At 49.7% G+C, this 20,964-nt stretch overlaps 2 protein-coding genes across 2 annotated transcripts; both read left to right on the top strand.

The window, feature by feature from the left end:
• Positions 1–4,424: 4,424 nt before the first annotated feature.
• On the top strand, positions 4,425–5,369 carry LOC130474802 (zinc finger protein OZF-like). Its single transcript, XM_056846502.1, has one exon. It carries the CDS (start codon positions 4,425–4,427, stop codon positions 5,367–5,369), a length of 945 nt encoding a protein of 314 aa, XP_056702480.1.
• Positions 5,370–19,784: 14,415 nt separating this feature from the next.
• LOC130474791 (zinc finger protein OZF-like) lies at positions 19,785–20,795 on the top strand. The gene has a single exon (XM_056846493.1). The coding sequence runs from the start codon at positions 19,785–19,787 to the stop codon at positions 20,793–20,795; it is 1,011 nt and encodes a 336-aa protein (XP_056702471.1).
• Positions 20,796–20,964: the final 169 nt, after the last annotated feature.

Raw genomic sequence — 20,964 nt, 5'->3', positions numbered from 1 at the left:
AAGGGGCTATTTCCTCCAGGCCTGATTGCTGTAGTTTGGACATAAGGTTGCCAACCTCCAGGTGTTGGCTGGAGATCTGCTATTACAACTGATCTCCAGGTGATGGAAATGAGTTCCCCTGGAAAAAATGGCCACTTTGACAATTGGACTCGATGGCATTGAAGTCCCTCCCCTCTCCAAACCCCGCCCTCCTCAGACTCCACCCCCAAAATCTCCAGGTATTTCCCAACCTGGAGCTGCCAAACCTATTTGGACACCCAGTTGTAATTCTGAGGACGCCATGTGCAAGCCTGATCTGGTCAGATCTTGGAAGCTAAGCAGGGTCAGCCGTGGTTAAGACTTTGATGGGAGACCACTTTGATGGGAGACCACCAAGGAAGTCCAGAGTTGCTGTGCAGAGGCAGGCAATGGCAACTTTACTCCTGCCCCAGGCCTTCTTTAAAAAAATCGGCGTGGTTCCGAAAGGTTTGGGAACCACTGGTCTCTAAACCATATTTAAATCGGAAATGTATGGACAGGCTGCGGCTTCCTTTACGGAGTCCACCCACCTCTTAGATCAAGACATATCCCTTAACATTTCCCAAATGAAGTGCATTGGCACAAGACGTTGTCCGTGCCTCCTGTCCTCCCACAAATTCCCACGTGGTCCTTTGGCTGTATGAATGCAGCCAGCGGGGCCAGCGCCAGGGTCCGCCCCTGTTGCAAACCCGACCGGGGCCGAGGGGAAAGGGAGGGCTGCAGCCAGCAGAGGGCTCCGGCGGCGGCCGCCGCGCCCAGGCGGCCGCCGCTCTCTTTGTCTGCTCGGGGTCCGAGGGTTGCGCTTCCTAGGTCGGCTTCCTCCATTGCGAGGCCGAGGGGGGGGGGAAGCCCAGGCCCGGCTGGGGGGACCTTCTCTTGCAACGCGGCCGGCGCCTGGAGAGAGCGAGAGAGATCCCGGGGACCCCCCGCACGTGGGGACGGCGGGCGGGCTCTCCCCGCACGGGCTCTGATGCGCGCCTCCCAGGTGCGGCGGGGGTTAAGTCGTGTTGTGGCATCACGGCTGAAAAAAGAGCTGGGAATCAGGGGGGGTGGGGGGTGGGAGAAAGAGGGGTCGGCTCGCTGTGCAGATTGTAACCCCCCCCCGTTGTGTGTGTGTGTGTGTGTGTGTGTTAAGTGCCGTCAAGTCGCTTCCGACTCATGGCGACCCTATGAATGAAAGTCCTCCAAAATGTCCTCTCTTTGACAGCCTTGCTCAGATCTTGCAAATTGAGGGCCGTAGCTTCCTTTACAGAGTCAATTAATTATGTTGCGTGTGTTAAGTGCCCTCAAGTCCCTTCCCACTCATGGCGACCCTATGAATGAAAGTCCTCCAAAATGTCCTCTCTTTGACAGCCTGGCTCAGATCTTGCAAACTGAAGGCTGCGGCTTCCTTTATTGAGTTTTCGTTTTGGATTGTCTCGTCGTAGGGTTTTCAAGGTAAAGGTTGGTCAGAAGGGGTTTACCAGTGCCGCCTTCTGCACAGTGCTAACCTTTATTGGGTCCATCCATCTGTTGTTGGGTCTTCCTCTCCCCCTTCTTCTAGGTAAAGGAAAAGGTCCCCAGTGCAAGCACCAGGTCATTCCTGACCCATGGGGTGACGTCACAGGGTTGGTATGCCAGTGCCTTCCCCAGTCATCTTCCCTTTACCTCCAGCAAGCCGGGTACTCATTTGACCGACCTCGGGAGGATGGAAGGCTGAGACTCATGGCGACCCTATGAATCAAAGTCCTCCAAAACATCTATCTTTAACAGCCTGGCTCAGATCTTGCAAACTGAAGGCTGTGGCTTCCTTTATTGAGTTTTCATTTTGGATTGTCTCATCGTAGGGTTTTCAAGGTAAAGGTTGGTCAGAAGGGGTTTACCAGTGCCTTCTTCTGCGCTGTACTAACCTGGGGGGGGGGGGTTACCGCACTTGTATTCCCAGCCATGTATTAAGAGTTTGAAAACGTTATAAAAAACGCTGTCCGCACTTTCTGTGTATTCCCAGCGATGTATTACGAGTTTGAAAACGTTATAAAAAATACTGTTCGCACTTTGGCCCCTTTAGCTGTGAAGACGTCTTCCAACCGTTTTTTAGCCGTGGTATCCAAAACCCCTTTTAAAGCAATGTCTTTTATAACATTTTCAAACCCTTAATACATCATTGGGAATACAAAGTGCAGTAACCCCCCAGGGTTAGCCGTAGTGGCACTGCCGTTGTCTACAAAAGATCCTCCGCCAGTGTCACCTTCCACTACTGCTGCTGCCCAGTAGCTAACCTTCAGGGATTCCTCTGCCCCCCTCCCCATTGGAACTGCCTGTCCTCTTCTGCGGATGTGGCCATTGATCCCTGAAGGGGGTGGACGCATCTTCGTCGGGTGTCTCAGCCGTGACCAGTCCATCTTGAGTGACTCTGCTAGGAGTTTAGTCTCTTAATAGAGTCTAGACCCCTTACGGTATTGCTTTGACAGCCTTGCTCAGATCCTGCAAATTGAAGGCTGTGACTTCCTTTATTGAGTCCATCCATCTCTTGTTGGGTCTTCCTCTTTTCCTGCTGCCCTCCACTTTTCCTAGCATGACTGTCTTTTCCAGTGACTCTTGTTGTCTCATGACGTGACCCCCCCCCCATTAATATACCTTTAATGGAATATAGGTCTGTCTGTAGATCAGATCACGCGAAGTGATGGTATCGCTTTACTCTGCTCTGGTTAGACCTCTCGTAGAGTACTGTGTTCAGTTTTGGGCACCGCAATTTGAGAAGGATGTAGACAAGCTGGAACATGTCCACAGGAGGGCAACAAGGATGGTGAGGGGTCTGGAGACCAAGTCCTTTGAGGAAAGGTTGAAGGAGCTGGGTATGTTTAGCCTGGAGAGGAGAAGACTGAGAGGGGACATGAGCACCATCTTCAAGTACTTGAAGGGCTGTCATATAGAGGAGGGTGCCGAGTTGTTTTCTGTTGCCCCAGAAGGTCAGACCAGAACCAACGGGTTGAAATTAAATCAAAAGAATTTCCGTCTAGACATTACGAAGAATTTTCTAAGTTAGAGCAGTTCCTCGGTGGAACAGGCTTCCTTGGGAGGTGGTGAGCTCTCCTTCCCTGGAGGTTTTAAAGCAGAGGCTAGATGGCCATCTGTCAGCAATGCTGATTCTATGACCTTAGGCAAATGATGGGAGGGAGGGCACCTTGGCCATCTTCTGGGCATGGAGTAGGGGTTCACTGGGGGTGGGGATGGGGTGGGGAGGTAGTTGTAAATTTCCTGCTTTGTACAGGGGGTTGGACTAGATGACCCTGGTGGTCCCTTCCGATTCTATGAAAGAGGGGTCAGGTCGCCACAGATGTAAACCCCCCCCCCCGGTTAAGATACCTTTAATGGAATATAGGTCTGTCAATAGATCATAGGTAAATGAAGCTTCCATGTTCAGCAGCAGTATACCTTTGAGTGTAAGCAACAGGGGATGGCCGTGTCGACCATGACTTGCTTAGGAACTTCCCAGGGGCCGCTGAGGGAGTCTGGATAAGATGGCCCTTTATTTTGAGTTTGTATGTTTAGTTTTGCACCCATGGGGTGGGGGTGAGCGTGTTACAGCGTATTTGTGGAGAGGTCGGTCACCTCTTCTCTCTCAGCGCTGCAAATGGGAATAATGGCTTTGGCAGTTTGAGAACAACTTTGCTTAGTGCCACCTCAAAAGTTCATGGCAGAGACAAGGTTTGACGGTGCTTTCCACCACCACTGAGCTGACCTTGGCTATGTTCCCTGGGACTGCAAAATTGTACCCCCTTTATCAGGTATCATTTAGTTCTTCATGTGAACCAGGACTGGCCCTGAAGGTGCTATCCCATGCTACTAAGGCCGATAATACTTGAATGAGCGCCTTCAGTAGCATCACCCCCCACGATCGTTGCCAGGAAAGAGGATGATGGGGAAAAACCCACGTGATTCGTAGCCTCACAAGTAGATGGCACAGGTAGGGTTGCCAACCTCCAGGTACTAGCGGGAGATCTCCTGCTATTACAATTGATCTCCAGCCAATTGAGATCAGTTCACCTGGAGAAAAATGGCCGCTTTGGCAATTGGTCTCTATGGCATTGAAGTCCCTCCCCTCCCCAAACCCCGCCCTCCTCAGGCTCCACCCCCAAAACCTCCCGCCGGTGGCGAAGAGGGACCTGGCAACCCTAGGCACGACATTTCATCTCATTGTAACGGTGCCCAGGCTACTTACAAAGACAGACTCAGCAAACACGCACAGGTTTAGGCTTCTAGTGTTTTTAATCCATGGTCGATAGATACATATTAAAATTAAGTGGTTCTCACAATAACAGTTACTTGAAAATTATGCTTCCTCAGGTGACAGTGTGGTGGCAGAAGGAGAATATTGGGCCATGGAGGACAGATGGCAGAGCTCTTCTTTCTAAATGTTTCAGAAGATGCTAACCACCAGTCCCGAGTACAGCCAGCCCCGCGACCGCAGCCACCAAGCTAAAGGAGTGGAAGAAGGGATGCCCCGGTCCCGCCCCATGAAAGCCGTTCGAGGCATCAGAAAACGCAAAGACTTTGTGGTGCATCAGGGCACTCAGACGGAAGAGAAGCCCAACATTTGCATCGAGTGTGGGAAGACTTTCAGCCAGAGCTCCAGTCTGGTCAACCACCGGCGGACGCACTCCGATGAAAAGCCCTACAAATGCCCCGACTGTGGGAAAAGTTTTGGAGTCAGCTCCAGCCTGAACAGACACCAGAGAATCCACACAGGCGAGAAGCCCTACAAATGCCCCGAGTGTGGGAAAAGATTCAACGACAAGTCCAACCTCACCCAGCACCAGCGGATCCACACGGGCGAGAAACCCTACAAATGCATCGACTGCGGCAAATGCTTCAGCCGCAGCTCCCACAAAAAGCACCACCTGCGACACCCGCTGGGGAAGAAGCTGAAGAAGGGCGCTCAGGCGGATGGTGCTTGCGCTGCGGCCAGCACAAAGCCGAAACCCAAGCGGAAAGTGGAGGTGCTGAATACCTGCACGGAATGCTGGCAGAGCTTCACCCAGAATGCCGATCTCATCAAGCACATGCGCATCCACACCGGCGAAAAGCCCTATCAGTGCAACATCTGCGAAAAGAGCTTCAGTGTCAGTTCCAACCTGTTCAGGCACCAGCGAATCCACACGGGGGAGAAGCCATACGTGTGCTCGGACTGCGGGAAGCGATTCACCGACAAATCCACCTTAGTTCAGCACCAGCGAATCCATACCGGGGAGAAGCCCTACGCCTGCAGGTTTTGCGGCAAGAGTTTCAGCCACAGTTCCCACCACAAGAGACACGAGAAGATCCACAAGGGAGAATACTCTTTGTTAGCTTTCCCTGCCCCGATGATCTAACCCCAGGTACTGGAGGAAAAGGACAGGGACTGCTAGTGGGCATCTGTTTTCGGAAGCATCCTAATTGTTTTCAAGGCTAGCAGCTAAAGCTTGAGGTTAGGATGGGGTCATGATCTGATTGCCAGACCACTGGATCTCAGTTTAGTGATTCTTGGATCAAGCCCTCTTGTTGAAAATAGAGCTCTCTTTTCAAAAAGGGATCCTCCAAGCGAGTCAGCAAAATGGCAAGGTAAAGATTTTCCTGGACTGTACCACTTGAGACTATGTATGTATGTGGGCGGCGGGGGGCCGGGGAGCATGTATCCTCCTCATCGACCAAGCTGGAACCTTTCTCCCTGATGTAGTAGTTCTCCACATACAGGGAGGAATATTTTTTTGTAACATGGAACAGTTAATCATAAATGCAGTCTGAAACGGCATATGCCAAGAAAGGATCGGCAGCGGGATTTTGCTACGTGTGTTTATTGGCCTTTGGTCTCTATGCAGAGGCTCTGCCATTTTCTTTCAGAGGTTGTTCTGGCTGTGGATTAACATCTTTACTAAAAACAAGCTTCTTACTCCCACTTGGAAATTGTTGAACACCCTCTGCTTCTTGCTAACCTCAAACGCTTCCTGTTTTTTTTTTTTTTAAGATCTGTTTTTAGAGCTACATACAGACTGTGGTTCTTCCACTGTGTAAACATTTCGTCCATAAGCTAAGGAGCTTTGAATAAGCATGTTCAGACCTCGAAAGCATTGCGCGGGGGCCGTATCCTTCTTTTCAATGTACTTTTCATAGCGGCGAGAGGGAAAGGCACCGGAAACTCCGGCCCCCACCGATTCCAGCTTCCAATGAAGACTGAAATGGAACTCTGAAACCTCCTCAAAGACCCACGTTCAGATTTTCCTGTCCCTTGGAGAATATTATTAGTTACGTCAGGACATTTTATGCGTGGCATTTGCTCTTTGTATAAGGCCTCTCTTTGTCAATCCTGGTGTATCAAAGATGAAATCGACCCTTTGCCCTTTACAAACTATTCCTCCATATAGTTGTGGATTTCGATTAAAAACACAAACAAAAATATTTCCTGTCGTATTCTGAGTGTGTCCTAAAGGAAGCACGGACCAGGTTTTCTTGTCTCAGAAGGATGAAACAGCAGGGCACCCCTTTCACCCTGCTACATCCCACTCACCATATTAAATGCTTGCTATATCTCAATTATTTTACCCTATCTCTTTAAAAGCGTGGCTGAGCTGAGTGCTCAGTCGTCAGGGACACAGAAATGTATAATAAGACGGGGACATTGGGCTTTCTCTTTGTGTATTAAATTTGCATAGAATTTGCATGAGGTACATTAAAATGGCACGTGGAGGATACTGGCCCCAGAGTTTTAAGCTCTATTGCACTCCCTGCCCCAGGATGTGGTGATGGCTGCCAATTTGGAAGGCTTGGAAGAGGGGAGTGGACATGTTCATGGAGGAGAGGGCTATCCATACGGGTATTTTGTCTGCTGTGCTGAATCTCCAGTGCTCGTAGATTGTTTTAAAACCTTGCCTTCCAGAGTTTATTTTGGATTGCAGCAGATGGGTGGACGAGTTTGTCTTGGAAGGTTCATTTTACTGACTGTAGATGAATCAAAAGATAAATACGCTCTTTGGGGTGGAGGGAAAACTTCTGTTTCCCAGGGAAAGATAAATAACTGAGCTTTGCTTTTCCAGCAGTGGCCAGCCAGATGCCTCCAAAAATGCAAAGATGATGTTCCCTCTGGTTATCTCTGCCTTGAATCTGGTATTCAGAAGTACATTTTACTGTCTTTGTACACAGAGGCATCATTCCATCGATATGGCTTAGAAGCAGTGATCTCCTTGTTATGAATTTGTCTGAAATTTTTGGAGAACACGTTGCTACCTCCACACTTTGGGCTGTGAATTCCATAAGCGAATTATGTGAAGAATTTCATTTTCTTCAGAGGTGACTGCCAATCAGCTGTATTGAGTGACCTGAAATTGTAATAGGAGGGATAAACATTTCCTTCTCTTCAAAGCATTTGAAAATTTCTGAACCCGTTTCCTCTCTCATGCCTCCTCCTCCTCCTCCCTCTTCAGTTGTTGCTCCTCCTCATCAAAATTGCAGCCTCAAGCTGCTGAGTTCTTTTTAAAAAATATTTTATTAGGTTTTGGGGTAATACATAGAAGGAAAGGGGGTAAGGAACAGTTATCTTGACATGTCTTATTGGGTTAGCATCTAGGACAGTTGTAATAGCTGGAGATCTCCAGCTAGTACCTGGAGGTTCTTATATAAATTACAGCACACCTGCTTCACCTTCAAAATATCAAATAATTTTTTTTGACATGAAACCAAAATTTAGTGTATGTATATCTATTAAGGTTCAAACCAGGAGGTCGGTAAAATGAGTACCCGGCTTGCTGGGGTAAAGTGTAGACGACTGGGGAAGGCAATGGCAAACCACCCCGTAAAACATGGGAGGTTTTGCCTTGGGTTTGCCGCTGTCTAGATGCACATTTTCCCCATCCAAATTCTCAAAACTCAACAATAAGCCCCTTGGCAGAGTTTTGAGAATTCAAATGGGGAAAATGTGCATCTAGAGAGCGGCAAATCCAAGGCAAAACCTGTGCATAAATGGCCATGGTGTGCCTAGGAAATGTTGGGATGTGACGTCACCCCATGGGTCAGTAATGACCCGGTGCTTGCACAGGGGGACTACCTTTACCTTTTACCTATGTTCTTAAACAGGGTTGGCAGAGAAAGGCAATGGCAAAACTCTCTTGCCTTGTGGGTTGCCCTAAACAGGGGAGGGGCTGTGGCTCAGTGGTAGAGCATCTGCTTGGCACGCAGAAGGCCCCAGGTTCAATCCCTGGCATCTCCAGTTAAAGGGACTAGGTAAGTAGGTGATGTGAAAGACCTCTGCCTGAGACCCTGGAGAGCCGCTGCCGGTCTGAGTAAACAATACTGACTTTGACGGACCAAGGTTCTGATTCAGTATAAGGCAGCTTCGTATGTTCATATGTTCAAGTTGGTTGCGACTCGATGGCCCTTTACACACACGATACAGAAGTGAAGCCGGTCTACCTGTACCTCTTGGTGTGTGTGATAAGTGCCGTCAAGTCGCTTCCGACTCATGGCGACCCTATGAATGAAAGGCCTCCAAAATGTCCTCTCTTTGACAGCCTTGTTCAGATCTTGCAAACGGAGGGCTGTGGCTTCCTTTATTGAGTCCATCCACCTCTTGCTGGGTCTTCCTCTTTCCCTGCTGCCCTCAGCTTTTCCTAGCGCGACAGTCTTTCCCAGTGACTCTTGCCTTCTCATAATGTGACCGAAATACGGCAGCCTCAGTTTAGTCCTTTTCGCTTCTAGGGTCAGTTCAGGCTTGATTTGATCTAGAACCCACTGATTTTTATTTATTTATTTATTTTGGGCCGTCCACGCTATCCGTAACACTGTCCTCCAACACCACATTTCAAAGGAGTCTACTTTCTTCCTTGAAGATCATTCACAGTGGGTAGCCGTGTTAGTCTGTCTGCAGTAGTAGAAAAGGGCAAGAGTCCAGTAGCCGTGTTAGTCTGTCTGCAGTAGTAGAAAAGGGCAAGAGCCCAGTAGCCGTGTTAGTCTGTGTGCAGTAGTAGAAAAAGGCAAGAGCCCAGTAGCCGTGTTAGTCTGTGTGCAGTAGTAGAAAAGGGCAAGAGTCCAGTAGCCGTGTTAGTCTGTCTGCAGTAGTAGAAAAAGGCAAGAGCCCAGTAGCCGTGTTAGTCTGTGTGCAGTAGTAGAAAAGGGCAAGAGCCCAGTAGCCGTGTTAGTCTGTGTGCAGTAGTAGAAAAGGGCAAGAGTCCAGTAGCCGTGTTAGTCTGTGTGCAGTAGTAGAAAAGGGCAAGAGTCCAGTAGCCGTGTTAGTCTGTGTGCAGTAGTAGAAAAGGGCAAGAGTCCAGTAGCCGTGTTAGTCTGTGTGCAGTAGTAGAAAAGGGCAAGAGTCCAGTAGCCGTGTTAGTCTGTGTGCAGTAGTAGAAAAGGGCAAGAGTCCAGTAGCCGTGTTAGTCTGTCTGCAGTAGTAGAAAAGGGCAAGAGCCCAGTAGCCGTGTTAGTCTGTCTGCAGTAGTAGAAAAGGGCAAGAGCCCAGTAGCCGTGTTAGTCTGTGTGCAGTAGTAGAAAAAGGCAAGAGTCCAGTAGCCGTGTTAGTCTGTTGCAGTAGTAGAAAAGGGCAAGAGCCCAGTAGCCGTGTTAGTCTGTGTGCAGTAGTAGAAAAAGGCAAGAGTCCAGTAGCCGTGTTAGTCTGTCTGCAGTAGTAGAAAAGGGCAAGAGCCCAGTAGCCGTGTTAGTCTGTCTGCAGTAGTAGAAAAGGGCAAGAGTCCAGTAGCCGTGTTAGTCTGTCTGCAGTAGTAGAAAAGGGCAAGAGCCCAGTAGCCGTGTTAGTCTGTCTGCAGTAGTAGAAAAGGGCAAGAGTCCAGTAGCCGTGTTAGTCTGTCTGCAGTAGTAGAAAAGGGCAAGAGCCCAGTAGCCGTGTTAGTCTGTCTGCAGTAGTAGAAAAGGGCAAGAGTCCAGTAGCACCTTAAAGTAGAAAAGGGCAAGAGTCCAGTAGCCGTGTTAGTCTGTGTGCAGTAGTAGAAAAAGGCAAGAGTCCAGTAGCCGTGTTAGTCTGTTGCAGTAGTAGAAAAGGGCAAGAGCCCAGTAGCCGTGTTAGTCTGTCTGCAGTAGTAGAAAAAGGCAAGAGTCCAGTAGCCGTGTTAGTCTGTCTGCAGTAGTAGAAAAGGGCAAGAGCCCAGTAGCCGTGTTAGTCTGTCTGCAGTAGTAGAAAAGGGCAAGAGTCCAGTAGCCGTGTTAGTCTGTCTGCAGTAGTAGAAAAGGGCAAGAGCCCAGTAGCCGTGTTAGTCTGTCTGCAGTAGTAGAAAAGGGCAAGAGCCCAGTAGCCGTGTTAGTCTGTCTGCAGTAGTAGAAAAGGGCAAGAGTCCAGTAGCACCTTAAAGTAGAAAAGGGCAAGAGTCCAGTAGCCGTGTTAGTCTGTGTGCAGTAGTAGAAAAAGGCAAGAGTCCAGTAGCCGTGTTAGTCTGTGTGCAGTAGTAGAAAAAGGCAAGAGTCCAGTAGCCGTGTTAGTCTGTGTGCAGTAGTAGAAAAAGGCAAGAGTCCAGTAGCCGTGTTAGTCTGTCTGCAGTAGTAGAAAAGGGCAAGAGTCCAGTAGCCGTGTTAGTCTGTCTGCAGTAGTAGAAAAGGGCAAGAGTCCAGTAGCCGTGTTAGTCTGTCTGCAGTAGTAGAAAAGGGCAAGAGCCCAGTAGCCGTGTTAGTCTGTCTGCAGTAGTAGAAAAGGGCAAGAGCCCAGTAGCCGTGTTAGTCTGTGTGCAGTAGTAGAAAAAGGCAAGAGTCCAGTAGCCGTGTTAGTCTGTCTGCAGTAGTAGAAAAGGGCAAGAGTCCAGTAGCCGTGTTAGTCTGTCTGCAGTAGTAGAAAAGGGCAAGAGTCCAGTAGCCGTGTTAGTCTGTCTGCAGTAGTAGAAAAGGGCAAGAGCCCAGTAGCCGTGTTAGTCTGTCTGCAGTAGTAGAAAAGGGCAAGAGCCCAGTAGCCGTGTTAGTCTGTCTGCAGTAGTAGAAAAGGGCAAGAGCCCAGTAGCCGTGTTAGTCTGTCTGCAGTAGTAGAAAAGGGCAAGAGTCCAGTAGCACCTTAAAGTAGAAAAGGGCAAGAGTCCAGTAGCCGTGTTAGTCTGTGTGCAGTAGTAGAAAAAGGCAAGAGTCCAGTAGCCGTGTTAGTCTGTGTGCAGTAGTAGAAAAAGGCAAGAGTCCAGTAGCCGTGTTAGTCTGTCTGCAGTAGTAGAAAAGGGCAAGAGTCCAGTAGCCGTGTTAGTCTGTCTGCAGTAGTAGAAAAGGGCAAGAGTCCAGTAGCCGTGTTAGTCTGTCTGCAGTAGTAGAAAAGGGCAAGAGCCCAGTAGCCGTGTTAGTCTGTGTGCAGTAGTAGAAAAAGGCAAGAGTCCAGTAGCCGTGTTAGTCTGTCTGCAGTAGTAGAAAAGGGCAAGAGCCCAGTAGCCGTGTTAGTCTGTGTGCAGTAGTAGAAAAAGGCAAGAGTCCAGTAGCCGTGTTAGTCTGTCTGCAGTAGTAGAAAAGGGCAAGAGCCCAGTAGCCGTGTTAGTCTGTCTGCAGTAGTAGAAAAGGGCAAGAGCCCAGTAGCCGTGTTAGTCTGTCTGCAGTAGTAGAAAAGGGCAAGAGTCCAGTAGCACCTTAAAGTAGAAAAGGGCAAGAGTCCAGTAGCCGTGTTAGTCTGTGTGCAGTAGTAGAAAAAGGCAAGAGTCCAGTAGCCGTGTTAGTCTGTGTGCAGTAGTAGAAAAAGGCAAGAGTCCAGTAGCCGTGTTAGTCTGTGTGCAGTAGTAGAAAAAGGCAAGAGTCCAGTAGCCGTGTTAGTCTGTCTGCAGTAGTAGAAAAGGGCAAGAGTCCAGTAGCCGTGTTAGTCTGTCTGCAGTAGTAGAAAAGGGCAAGAGTCCAGTAGCCGTGTTAGTCTGTCTGCAGTAGTAGAAAAGGGCAAGAGCCCAGTAGCCGTGTTAGTCTGTCTGCAGTAGTAGAAAAGGGCAAGAGCCCAGTAGCCGTGTTAGTCTGTCTGCAGTAGTAGAAAAGGGCAAGAGCCCAGTAGCCGTGTTAGTCTGTCTGCAGTAGTAGAAAAGGGCAAGAGTCCAGTAGCCGTGTTAGTCTGTCTGCAGTAGTAGAAAAGGGCAAGAGCCCAGTAGCACCTTAAAGTAGAAAAGGGCAAGAGTCCAGTAGCCGTGTTAGTCTGTGTGCAGTAGTAGAAAAAGGCAAGAGTCCAGTAGCCGTGTTAGTCTGTGTGCAGTAGTAGAAAAAGGCAAGAGTCCAGTAGCCGTGTTAGTCTGTGTGCAGTAGTAGAAAAAGGCAAGAGTCCAGTAGCCGTGTTAGTCTGTCTGCAGTAGTAGAAAAGGGCAAGAGTCCAGTAGCCGTGTTAGTCTGTCTGCAGTAGTAGAAAAGGGCAAGAGTCCAGTAGCCGTGTTAGTCTGTCTGCAGTAGTAGAAAAGGGCAAGAGTCCAGTAGCACCTTAAAGTAGAAAAGGGCAAGAGTCCAGTAGCCGTGTTAGTCTGTGTGCAGTAGTAGAAAAAGGCAAGAGTCCAGTAGCCGTGTTAGTCTGTGTGCAGTAGTAGAAAAAGGCAAGAGTCCAGTAGCCGTGTTAGTCTGTGTGCAGTAGTAGAAAAAGGCAAGAGTCCAGTAGCCGTGTTAGTCTGTCTGCAGTAGTAGAAAAGGGCAAGAGTCCAGTAGCCGTGTTAGTCTGTCTGCAGTAGTAGAAAAGGGCAAGAGTCCAGTAGCCGTGTTAGTCTGTCTGCAGTAGTAGAAAAGGGCAAGAGCCCAGTAGCCGTGTTAGTCTGTCTGCAGTAGTAGAAAAGGGCAAGAGCCCAGTAGCCGTGTTAGTCTGTCTGCAGTAGTAGAAAAGGGCAAGAGCCCAGTAGCCGTGTTAGTCTGTCTGCAGTAGTAGAAAAGGGCAAGAGCCCAGTAGCCGTGTTAGTCTGTCTGCAGTAGTAGAAAAGGGCAAGAGTCCAGTAGCACCTTAAAGTAGAAAAGGGCAAGAGTCCAGTAGCCGTGTTAGTCTGTGTGCAGTAGTAGAAAAAGGCAAGAGTCCAGTAGCCGTGTTAGTCTGTGTGCAGTAGTAGAAAAAGGCAAGAGCCCAGTAGCCGTGTTAGTCTGTCTGCAGTAGTAGAAAAGGGCAAGAGTCCAGTAGCCGTGTTAGTCTGTCTGCAGTAGTAGAAAAGGGCAAGAGCCCAGTAGCCGTGTTAGTCTGTCTGCAGTAGTAGAAAAGGGCAAGAGTCCAGTAGCACCTTAAAGTAGAAAAGGGCAAGAGTCCAGTAGCCGTGTTAGTCTGTGTGCAGTAGTAGAAAAAGGCAAGAGTCCAGTAGCCGTGTTAGTCTGTGTGCAGTAGTAGAAAAAGGCAAGAGTCCAGTAGCCGTGTTAGTCTGTGTGCAGTAGTAGAAAAAGGCAAGAGTCCAGTAGCCGTGTTAGTCTGTCTGCAGTAGTAGAAAAGGGCAAGAGTCCAGTAGCCGTGTTAGTCTGTCTGCAGTAGTAGAAAAGGGCAAGAGTCCAGTAGCCGTGTTAGTCTGTCTGCAGTAGTAGAAAAGGGCAAGAGCCCAGTAGCCGTGTTAGTCTGTCTGCAGTAGTAGAAAAGGGCAAGAGCCCAGTAGCCGTGTTAGTCTGTCTGCAGTAGTAGAAAAGGGCAAGAGCCCAGTAGCCGTGTTAGTCTGTCTGCAGTAGTAGAAAAGGGCAAGAGCCCAGTAGCCGTGTTAGTCTGTCTGCAGTAGTAGAAAAGGGCAAGAGTCCAGTAGCACCTTAAAGTAGAAAAGGGCAAGAGTCCAGTAGCCGTGTTAGTCTGTGTGCAGTAGTAGAAAAAGGCAAGAGTCCAGTAGCCGTGTTAGTCTGTGTGCAGTAGTAGAAAAAGGCAAGAGTCCAGTAGCCGTGTTAGTCTGTCTGCAGTAGTAGAAAAGGGCAAGAGTCCAGTAGCCGTGTTAGTCTGTCTGCAGTAGTAGAAAAGGGCAAGAGTCCAGTAGCCGTGTTAGTCTGTCTGCAGTAGTAGAAAAGGGCAAGAGCCCAGTAGCCGTGTTAGTCTGTCTGCAGTAGTAGAAAAGGGCAAGAGCCCAGTAGCCGTGTTAGTCTGTCTGCAGTAGTAGAAAAGGGCAAGAGCCCAGTAGCCGTGTTAGTCTGTCTGCAGTAGTAGAAAAGGGCAAGAGTCCAGTAGCACCTTAAAGTAGAAAAGGGCAAGAGTCCAGTAGCCGTGTTAGTCTGTGTGCAGTAGTAGAAAAAGGCAAGAGTCCAGTAGCCGTGTTAGTCTGTGTGCAGTAGTAGAAAAAGGCAAGAGCCCAGTAGCCGTGTTAGTCTGTCTGCAGTAGTAGAAAAGGGCAAGAGTCCAGTAGCCGTGTTAGTCTGTCTGCAGTAGTAGAAAAGGGCAAGAGCCCAGTAGCCGTGTTAGTCTGTCTGCAGTAGTAGAAAAGGGCAAGAGTCCAGTAGCACCTTAAAGTAGAAAAGGGCAAGAGTCCAGTAGCCGTGTTAGTCTGTCTGCAGTAGTAGAAAAGGGCAAGAGCCCAGTAGCCGTGTTAGTCTGTCTGCAGTAGTAGAAAAGGGCAAGAGTCCAGTAGCACCTTAAAGTAGAAAAGGGCAAGAGTCCAGTAGCCGTGTTAGTCTGTGTGCAGTAGTAGAAAAAGGCAAGAGTCCAGTAGCCGTGTTAGTCTGTCTGCAGTAGTAGAAAAGGGCAAGAGTCCAGTAGCCGTGTTAGTCTGTCTGCAGTAGTAGAAAAGGGCAAGAGTCCAGTAGCCGTGTTAGTCTGTCTGCAGTAGTAGAAAAGGGCAAGAGCCCAGTAGCCGTGTTAGTCTGTCTGCAGTAGTAGAAAAGGGCAAGAGCCCAGTAGCCGTGTTAGTCTGTCTGCAGTAGTAGAAAAGGGCAAGAGCCCAGTAGCCGTGTTAGTCTGTCTGCAGTAGTAGAAAAGGGCAAGAGCCCAGTAGCCGTGTTAGTCTGTCTGCAGTAGTAGAAAAGGGCAAGAGTCCAGTAGCACCTTAAAGTAGAAAAGGGCAAGAGTCCAGTAGCCGTGTTAGTCTGTGTGCAGTAGTAGAAAAAGGCAAGAGTCCAGTAGCCGTGTTAGTCTGTGTGCAGTAGTAGAAAAAGGCAAGAGTCCAGTAGCCGTGTTAGTCTGTCTGCAGTAGTAGAAAAGGGCAAGAGTCCAGTAGCCGTGTTAGTCTGTCTGCAGTAGTAGAAAAGGGCAAGAGTCCAGTAGCCGTGTTAGTCTGTCTGCAGTAGTAGAAAAGGGCAAGAGCCCAGTAGCCGTGTTAGTCTGTCTGCAGTAGTAGAAAAGGGCAAGAGCCCAGTAGCCGTGTTAGTCTGTCTGCAGTAGTAGAAAAGGGCAAGAGCCCAGTAGCCGTGTTAGTCTGTCTGCAGTAGTAGAAAAGGGCAAGAGTCCAGTAGCACCTTAAAGTAGAAAAGGGCAAGAGTCCAGTAGCCGTGTTAGTCTGTGTGCAGTAGTAGAAAAAGGCAAGAGTCCAGTAGCCGTGTTAGTCTGTGTGCAGTAGTAGAAAAAGGCAAGAGCCCAGTAGCCGTGTTAGTCTGTCTGCAGTAGTAGAAAAGGGCAAGAGTCCAGTAGCCGTGTTAGTCTGTCTGCAGTAGTAGAAAAGGGCAAGAGCCCAGTAGCCGTGTTAGTCTGTCTGCAGTAGTAGAAAAGGGCAAGAGTCCAGTAGCACCTTAAAGTAGAAAAGGGCAAGAGTCCAGTAGCCGTGTTAGTCTGTCTGCAGTAGTAGAAAAGGGCAAGAGCCCAGTAGCCGTGTTAGTCTGTCTGCAGTAGTAGAAAAGGGCAAGAGTCCAGTAGCACCTTAAAGTAGAAAAGGGCAAGAGTCCAGTAGCCGTGTTAGTCTGTCTGCAGTAGTAGAAAAGGGCAAGAGTCCAGTAGCACCTTAAAGTAGAAAAGGGCAAGAGTCCAGTAGCCGTGTTAGTCTGTGTGCAGTAGTAGAAAAAGGCAAGAGTCCAGTAGCCGTGTTAGTCTGTCTGCAGTAGTAGAAAAAGGCAAGAGCCCAGTAGCACCTTAAAGTAGAAAAGGGCAAGAGTCCAGTAGCACCTTAAAGACTAACAAAAATATTTTCTGGTAGGGTAGGAGCTTTCGTGAGCCACAGCTCACTTCTTCAGATATCTGAAGCTCATACATCTGAAAAAAAAATATATCTGAAAAGATATCTGAAAGCTCCTACCCTACCAGAAAATATTTTTGTTAGCCTTTAAGGTGCTACTGGACTCTGGCCCTTTTCTACTTTCTTCCATGTCCAGCTTTCACACCCGTCCATAGTCACAGGGAAGACGATGGCATGGGTGAACTTGATCTTGGTGGCCAGGGACCCACCGCTTGGTCCTCCCCTGCAAACCGCCTGGAGTCCCCTAACAGAGGCAGGCAGGATGCACATGGGGTGCTATTCATAAATCACTGGGGCCGGTTCCTTGAAAGCCCCGGCCGAGCGCCGCCGTCGGCCAGCAGAGGGCCCTGGCATGGCTGCGAGGCTTGCTTTCTTTTCTTTGTTTGTAGGGTCAGCCTTTAGGATTGAGTTTCCTGGGTCAGAGGTAGCTGCTGCAAAAGCCGTCGCCTCCTCCTCCTCCTCCTCCTCGCCTCCTTCCATTGTGGAGGGGGGGAAACCCGCGCTCGACCACCAGCTCTCCTCCAGCCGAAAGGGGGGGGGGAAAGATCTCCCTCCAGGAAGGGTCCTCTAGCAGCCTTCAATGCATTGGGGGGGAAGAGGGGGGCGCGGAGGGGCTGATCCGGGCAGGGTCGGGGGGAGGGCTCGCCCCCTCCCCACCACTAAGCTCTGAGCCCAAGCAGGGGTGTTTTTTTTTTTTTTTGCATTAGCCGCACAAAGGCGCCCTCCTTCTCCCCCACCCCCCACCGACCCAGCCCCCTATTTGTGGGGGTCGCCACCGGAGAGGGGGACTCCGCCGCAGCTGCCTTGGCTGACCCGCATGAGCTCTGGCTGCCTTGATCGCCAGGTAGGGATGAGCAGATCCCCCCCACCCCACCCCCACTCCCCAAGCGTTGCAAAACGAGAGAAGAGTGGCGGGGTGGGGGTGGAAAAATGCACCCGTGTTTTTTTTGGGGGAGGGGGGCTTAGGTTTGCCCCTTTGCATCTGGAGCAATCCAGGGCTCGGGGTGTGTGTGGGGGGGAGAGACATGGCTCCGGATGGCCGTGCAGGGGACCGGGTCGCTCCTCGCCGGCCCTGTTGGCTCTAGCCCTGTGCCTTCAATCTGCATCCTCCGTCGGGGCAGATCTCTTTCCTCTGGGGGTCAGAGCGGAGCCTTGCAACATGTGGGGTGCTGAGGAAGGAAGAGTGGCTCTGGGCATGGGCAGAGAGCCTTTCCCTCCCGCCTCCGCCGCGGCCCTGCCGGCACAGCACCCTTTGGACTTAGGGCTCTGTTTCCGGGGCGCAAGACCCATGCCAAGGGTGTCCTGTGTTCAGCATGCGCACGGGCCCTATACAAATTGCAGGGCTTGCGAGCCATGTGCATGACAGCAGCGGCTTGTGGTAGGTACCGGTGTGCGTCTCGTTGGTCAATGATCCTGTCGGGTTGCGCTGTGTTCCTGGAAAGGGCCCCCAGTGTGCAAAGCAGATCTCAAAAGGGTTTGAGGTTGGGGGTCCCGCTGGAGGACCCGGTTCTCTCTTCTTAGAGGGAGGGTTGCCAGCCTCCAGGTACTCAGCAAATCCAACATAGCAGAAAAAAAACAAGCATTCAATAAATGCAAAGAATGTCTTTGTGCAATTTGGGCATATCGTTAACATGCAATTGTACAATCATTGTCTGTGCAATACTATGCAGGATAAATCGTAAACAACTTGTAATTACAAATGTCTGAATCACAACCAAAAAGTCTTTTTTTGCGGGTATCTCGCCGAACTTGCACCAAGGAGACGTGGATATACTCTCAATAGCGTCCAGACTTGGTGGTGGAAGTAGCAGGCATCTTTCGTTGCTGCTGTTTGGAGTATATTAACTCCTAAGTAGAACGAGTGGCAATAGTAGATCACGTATATATATAACTACAGGGTGCCGGATATTCCCTGTTTCGACCATTAGGGGGGGTCTTCTTCAGCTATATCCACGTCTCCTTGGTGCAAGTTTGGCGAGATACTCGCATAAAAGACTTTTTGATTGTGATTTAGACATTTGTAATTACAAGTTGTTTATGATTTATCCTGCATAGTATTGTCGAAGGCTTTCACGGTCAGAGTTCATTGGTTCTTGTAGGTTATCCGGGCTGTGTAACCGTGGTCTTGGAATTTTCTTTCCTGACGTTTCGCCAGCAGCTCTGGCCGGCATCTTCAGAGGAGTAATACTGAAGGACAGTGACAGTATTGCACAGACAATGATTGTATAATTGTATGTTAACTATATGCCTAAATTGAACAAAGACATACCTTGCATTTATTGAATGCTTGATTTTCTGCTATTTTGGATTTGCTAACTAACTGTACAGCAGGCTAACTTTTATTTACCTAAGCCTCCAGGTACTAGCTGGAGATCTCCTGCTATGACAACTGACCTCCAGCCGATAGAGATCAGACAGTTCACCTGGAGAAAATGGCCTCTTTGGCAATTGGACTCTATGGCATTGAAGTCCCTCCCCTCCCCAAACTCCGCCCTCCTTAGGCTCCACCCCCAAAGCATCCCACCGGTGGGGAAGAGGGACCTGGCAACCCTCCTTAGAGAGAGAGGAACTACTTTGAAAGCAGGCTGAGGTCGGGGGGGTGTGCCGGCTAATCTTGAAGGGTCCCTTATGGGGGATGGTCAGCCACCTCTTGTCTGAAGGAGCAGGAAGGGTTGCAAAACTGACCTTTCTCAGCATTGCGCGTCACTCCTTATATCGCCAAATGAAGGGGCAGCAACTGGCAGCCCGGGAGCGAAATCCAGCCCTTCCAGAGGTGCCAGCTGCCTGCTCCCCCTCTCCAGAGAGCGGTCGGGCTTTGGCAGCGAGGCATTCAGTGCCCTTTGCGCCCGCTCAGAGGATCCTGCGGTGTATTCTTGCGTCTTGTCATCGGCTGCATCTGAAACGAATGGCAGGCACTGCTTTTGGCTTGCGGGGCTGCTCTGCGTGAGGTTGGCTGTAGGCCATTTCATTTTTGTAAGTGTGCCAATGACTCTTGAGGTGCATCCCATGTTTGGCATGCCTCACCCCCTCCCAACAAGAAGGACTAGAAACCTACGCTTTGAAAAAATATTTTTAAACCTCCTTAGTATTCTTAGGCCGCTGAATGCCGCCAGCAGTACCATTTGGTCTTTTCTGTCCTTCTGACACACACAATACCCAGAAGGCAGCGCAACTGTAGTGCAGAGCTGAGCAGCCGGCCCTCCAGAGGCTTTTTAGCTCTATGATTTTGTTCTAAATGCTCCCATCTAGGCAGAAATAGCTGGTCTGTCTTCCTAAGACAATCAGAAGCAATTGACCGAGATATATCTCTGTGTCTGTCTGTCTGTCTGTCTGTCTCTGTGTGTCTGTCTGTGTGTCTGTCTATATCTCGGTCAATTGCTTCTGATTGCAATTGCAATATATCTCGGTCAATTGCTTCCGATGGCTATATATATTGCCACTGCAATCAGAAGCAATTGACCGAGATATAGACAGACAGACAGACAGATATATCCAGTTCCTGATTGAAGGCTGGTTCCTGCATCCCTTTTTCTCCTGTTTGCATCTAAGGAAACAGTTAAACGTTGCGGAAACATCCAAACGTGGCACTGACATAATTTGCTTTGGGGGGTGCCACTATTTCCATGCATCAGGTTGACTGTGAAAATTGTAAGTTTAGAGTTGGACAAAGGTCCTGGCTGTGATGATGTCGATTAATTGGTTATTTGAGAATTGTCCTTCCCTGCTCCTTTAAAAAAAGCAATGTTGTTGATTTCCTGCCAGGTAAGAAGAAGTAACAAAATGAGCCACATGGAGGAGAACTTTAGCCCGGAGGAGGCTCGATCGCAGCTCGTGACCAAACGTAAACTCCTTAAGATGTTAAGCTTAAGTCCCGGACACAGTCACTCTCGCGGAGCTGAAGTGAGGGAGAAGAAAATTCAGTCCATGACATGGCCGGTGAAACCCGTTCAAACCATCAAGAAACGCAAAGTCTTTTTGGTCCATCGGGGGACTCAGACGGAAGAGATCCCTGACATTTGCATCGAGTGCGGGAAAGTGTTCATCCAGAACTCGAGCCTAGTCAGTCAGTGGCAGGCGCAGCCTGAGGACAAACCACACAAGTGCTCCGAATGCGGGAAAAGCTTTACAGTCCGCTCCAGCCTGAACCGGCACCAGAGAATCCACACAGGGGAGAAGCCTTATATATGTCTCGACTGTGGCAAACGGTTCAATGATAAATCCAACCTCACGCAGCACCAGCGAATCCACACAGGTGAGAAGCCCTACGAGTGTATCGACTGTGGCAAAAGCTACAGCCGCAGCTCACACAAGAAGAAACACCTGAAGGACGCAGTGGAAGAACAGATGGAGACCTGTGCCCCGGATGAGGATGGTGCCGACGTCAGCGGTGGCGGCAGCGAGAAACCGAAACCAAAGCAGAAGCCGGAGGTGCTGAACACCTGCTCAGAATGCCTACGGAGCTTCAGCCACAACGCTGACCTTATCAAACACATGCGCATCCACACAGGGGAGAAGCCCTACAAGTGCAACATCTGCGAGAAGAGCTTCAACGTCAGCTCCAACCTCTTCAGACACCAGAGGATCCACACGGGCGAGAAGCCGTACGTGTGCTCCGAGTGTGGGAATTGCTTCACTGACAAATCCACCCTGGTTCAGCACCACCGGATCCACACTGGGGAGAAGCCTTACGCGTGCCGGTATTGCGGCAAGTGTTTCAGCCATAGCTCCCACCACAAGAGACACGAGAAGATCCACAACAGAGAGAACCCATTGTTCGCTTACCCTGTCCCGTTGTTTTAACAGGTTGTTGTCATGGTGTGGGAGGGAGCAGGGGGGGGTCGGGGACCGTGCGCCTCGAGCTTACTACTTCGAAGGATGCAGAAAAGTTTGATTGATAGGAGACCACCAAAAGACTCATCTGTGACGCAATAGAACCACTGGATATCAATGTGTTATGTCTACAGTATCT

The sequence above is a fragment of the Euleptes europaea genome, chromosome 1 (genome assembly GCF_029931775.1).
Source record: "Euleptes europaea isolate rEulEur1 chromosome 1, rEulEur1.hap1, whole genome shotgun sequence".
NCBI classification, from domain to species: domain Eukaryota; kingdom Metazoa; phylum Chordata; class Lepidosauria; order Squamata; family Sphaerodactylidae; genus Euleptes; species Euleptes europaea.
This window is presented reverse-complemented; position numbering and strand designations above follow the sequence as displayed.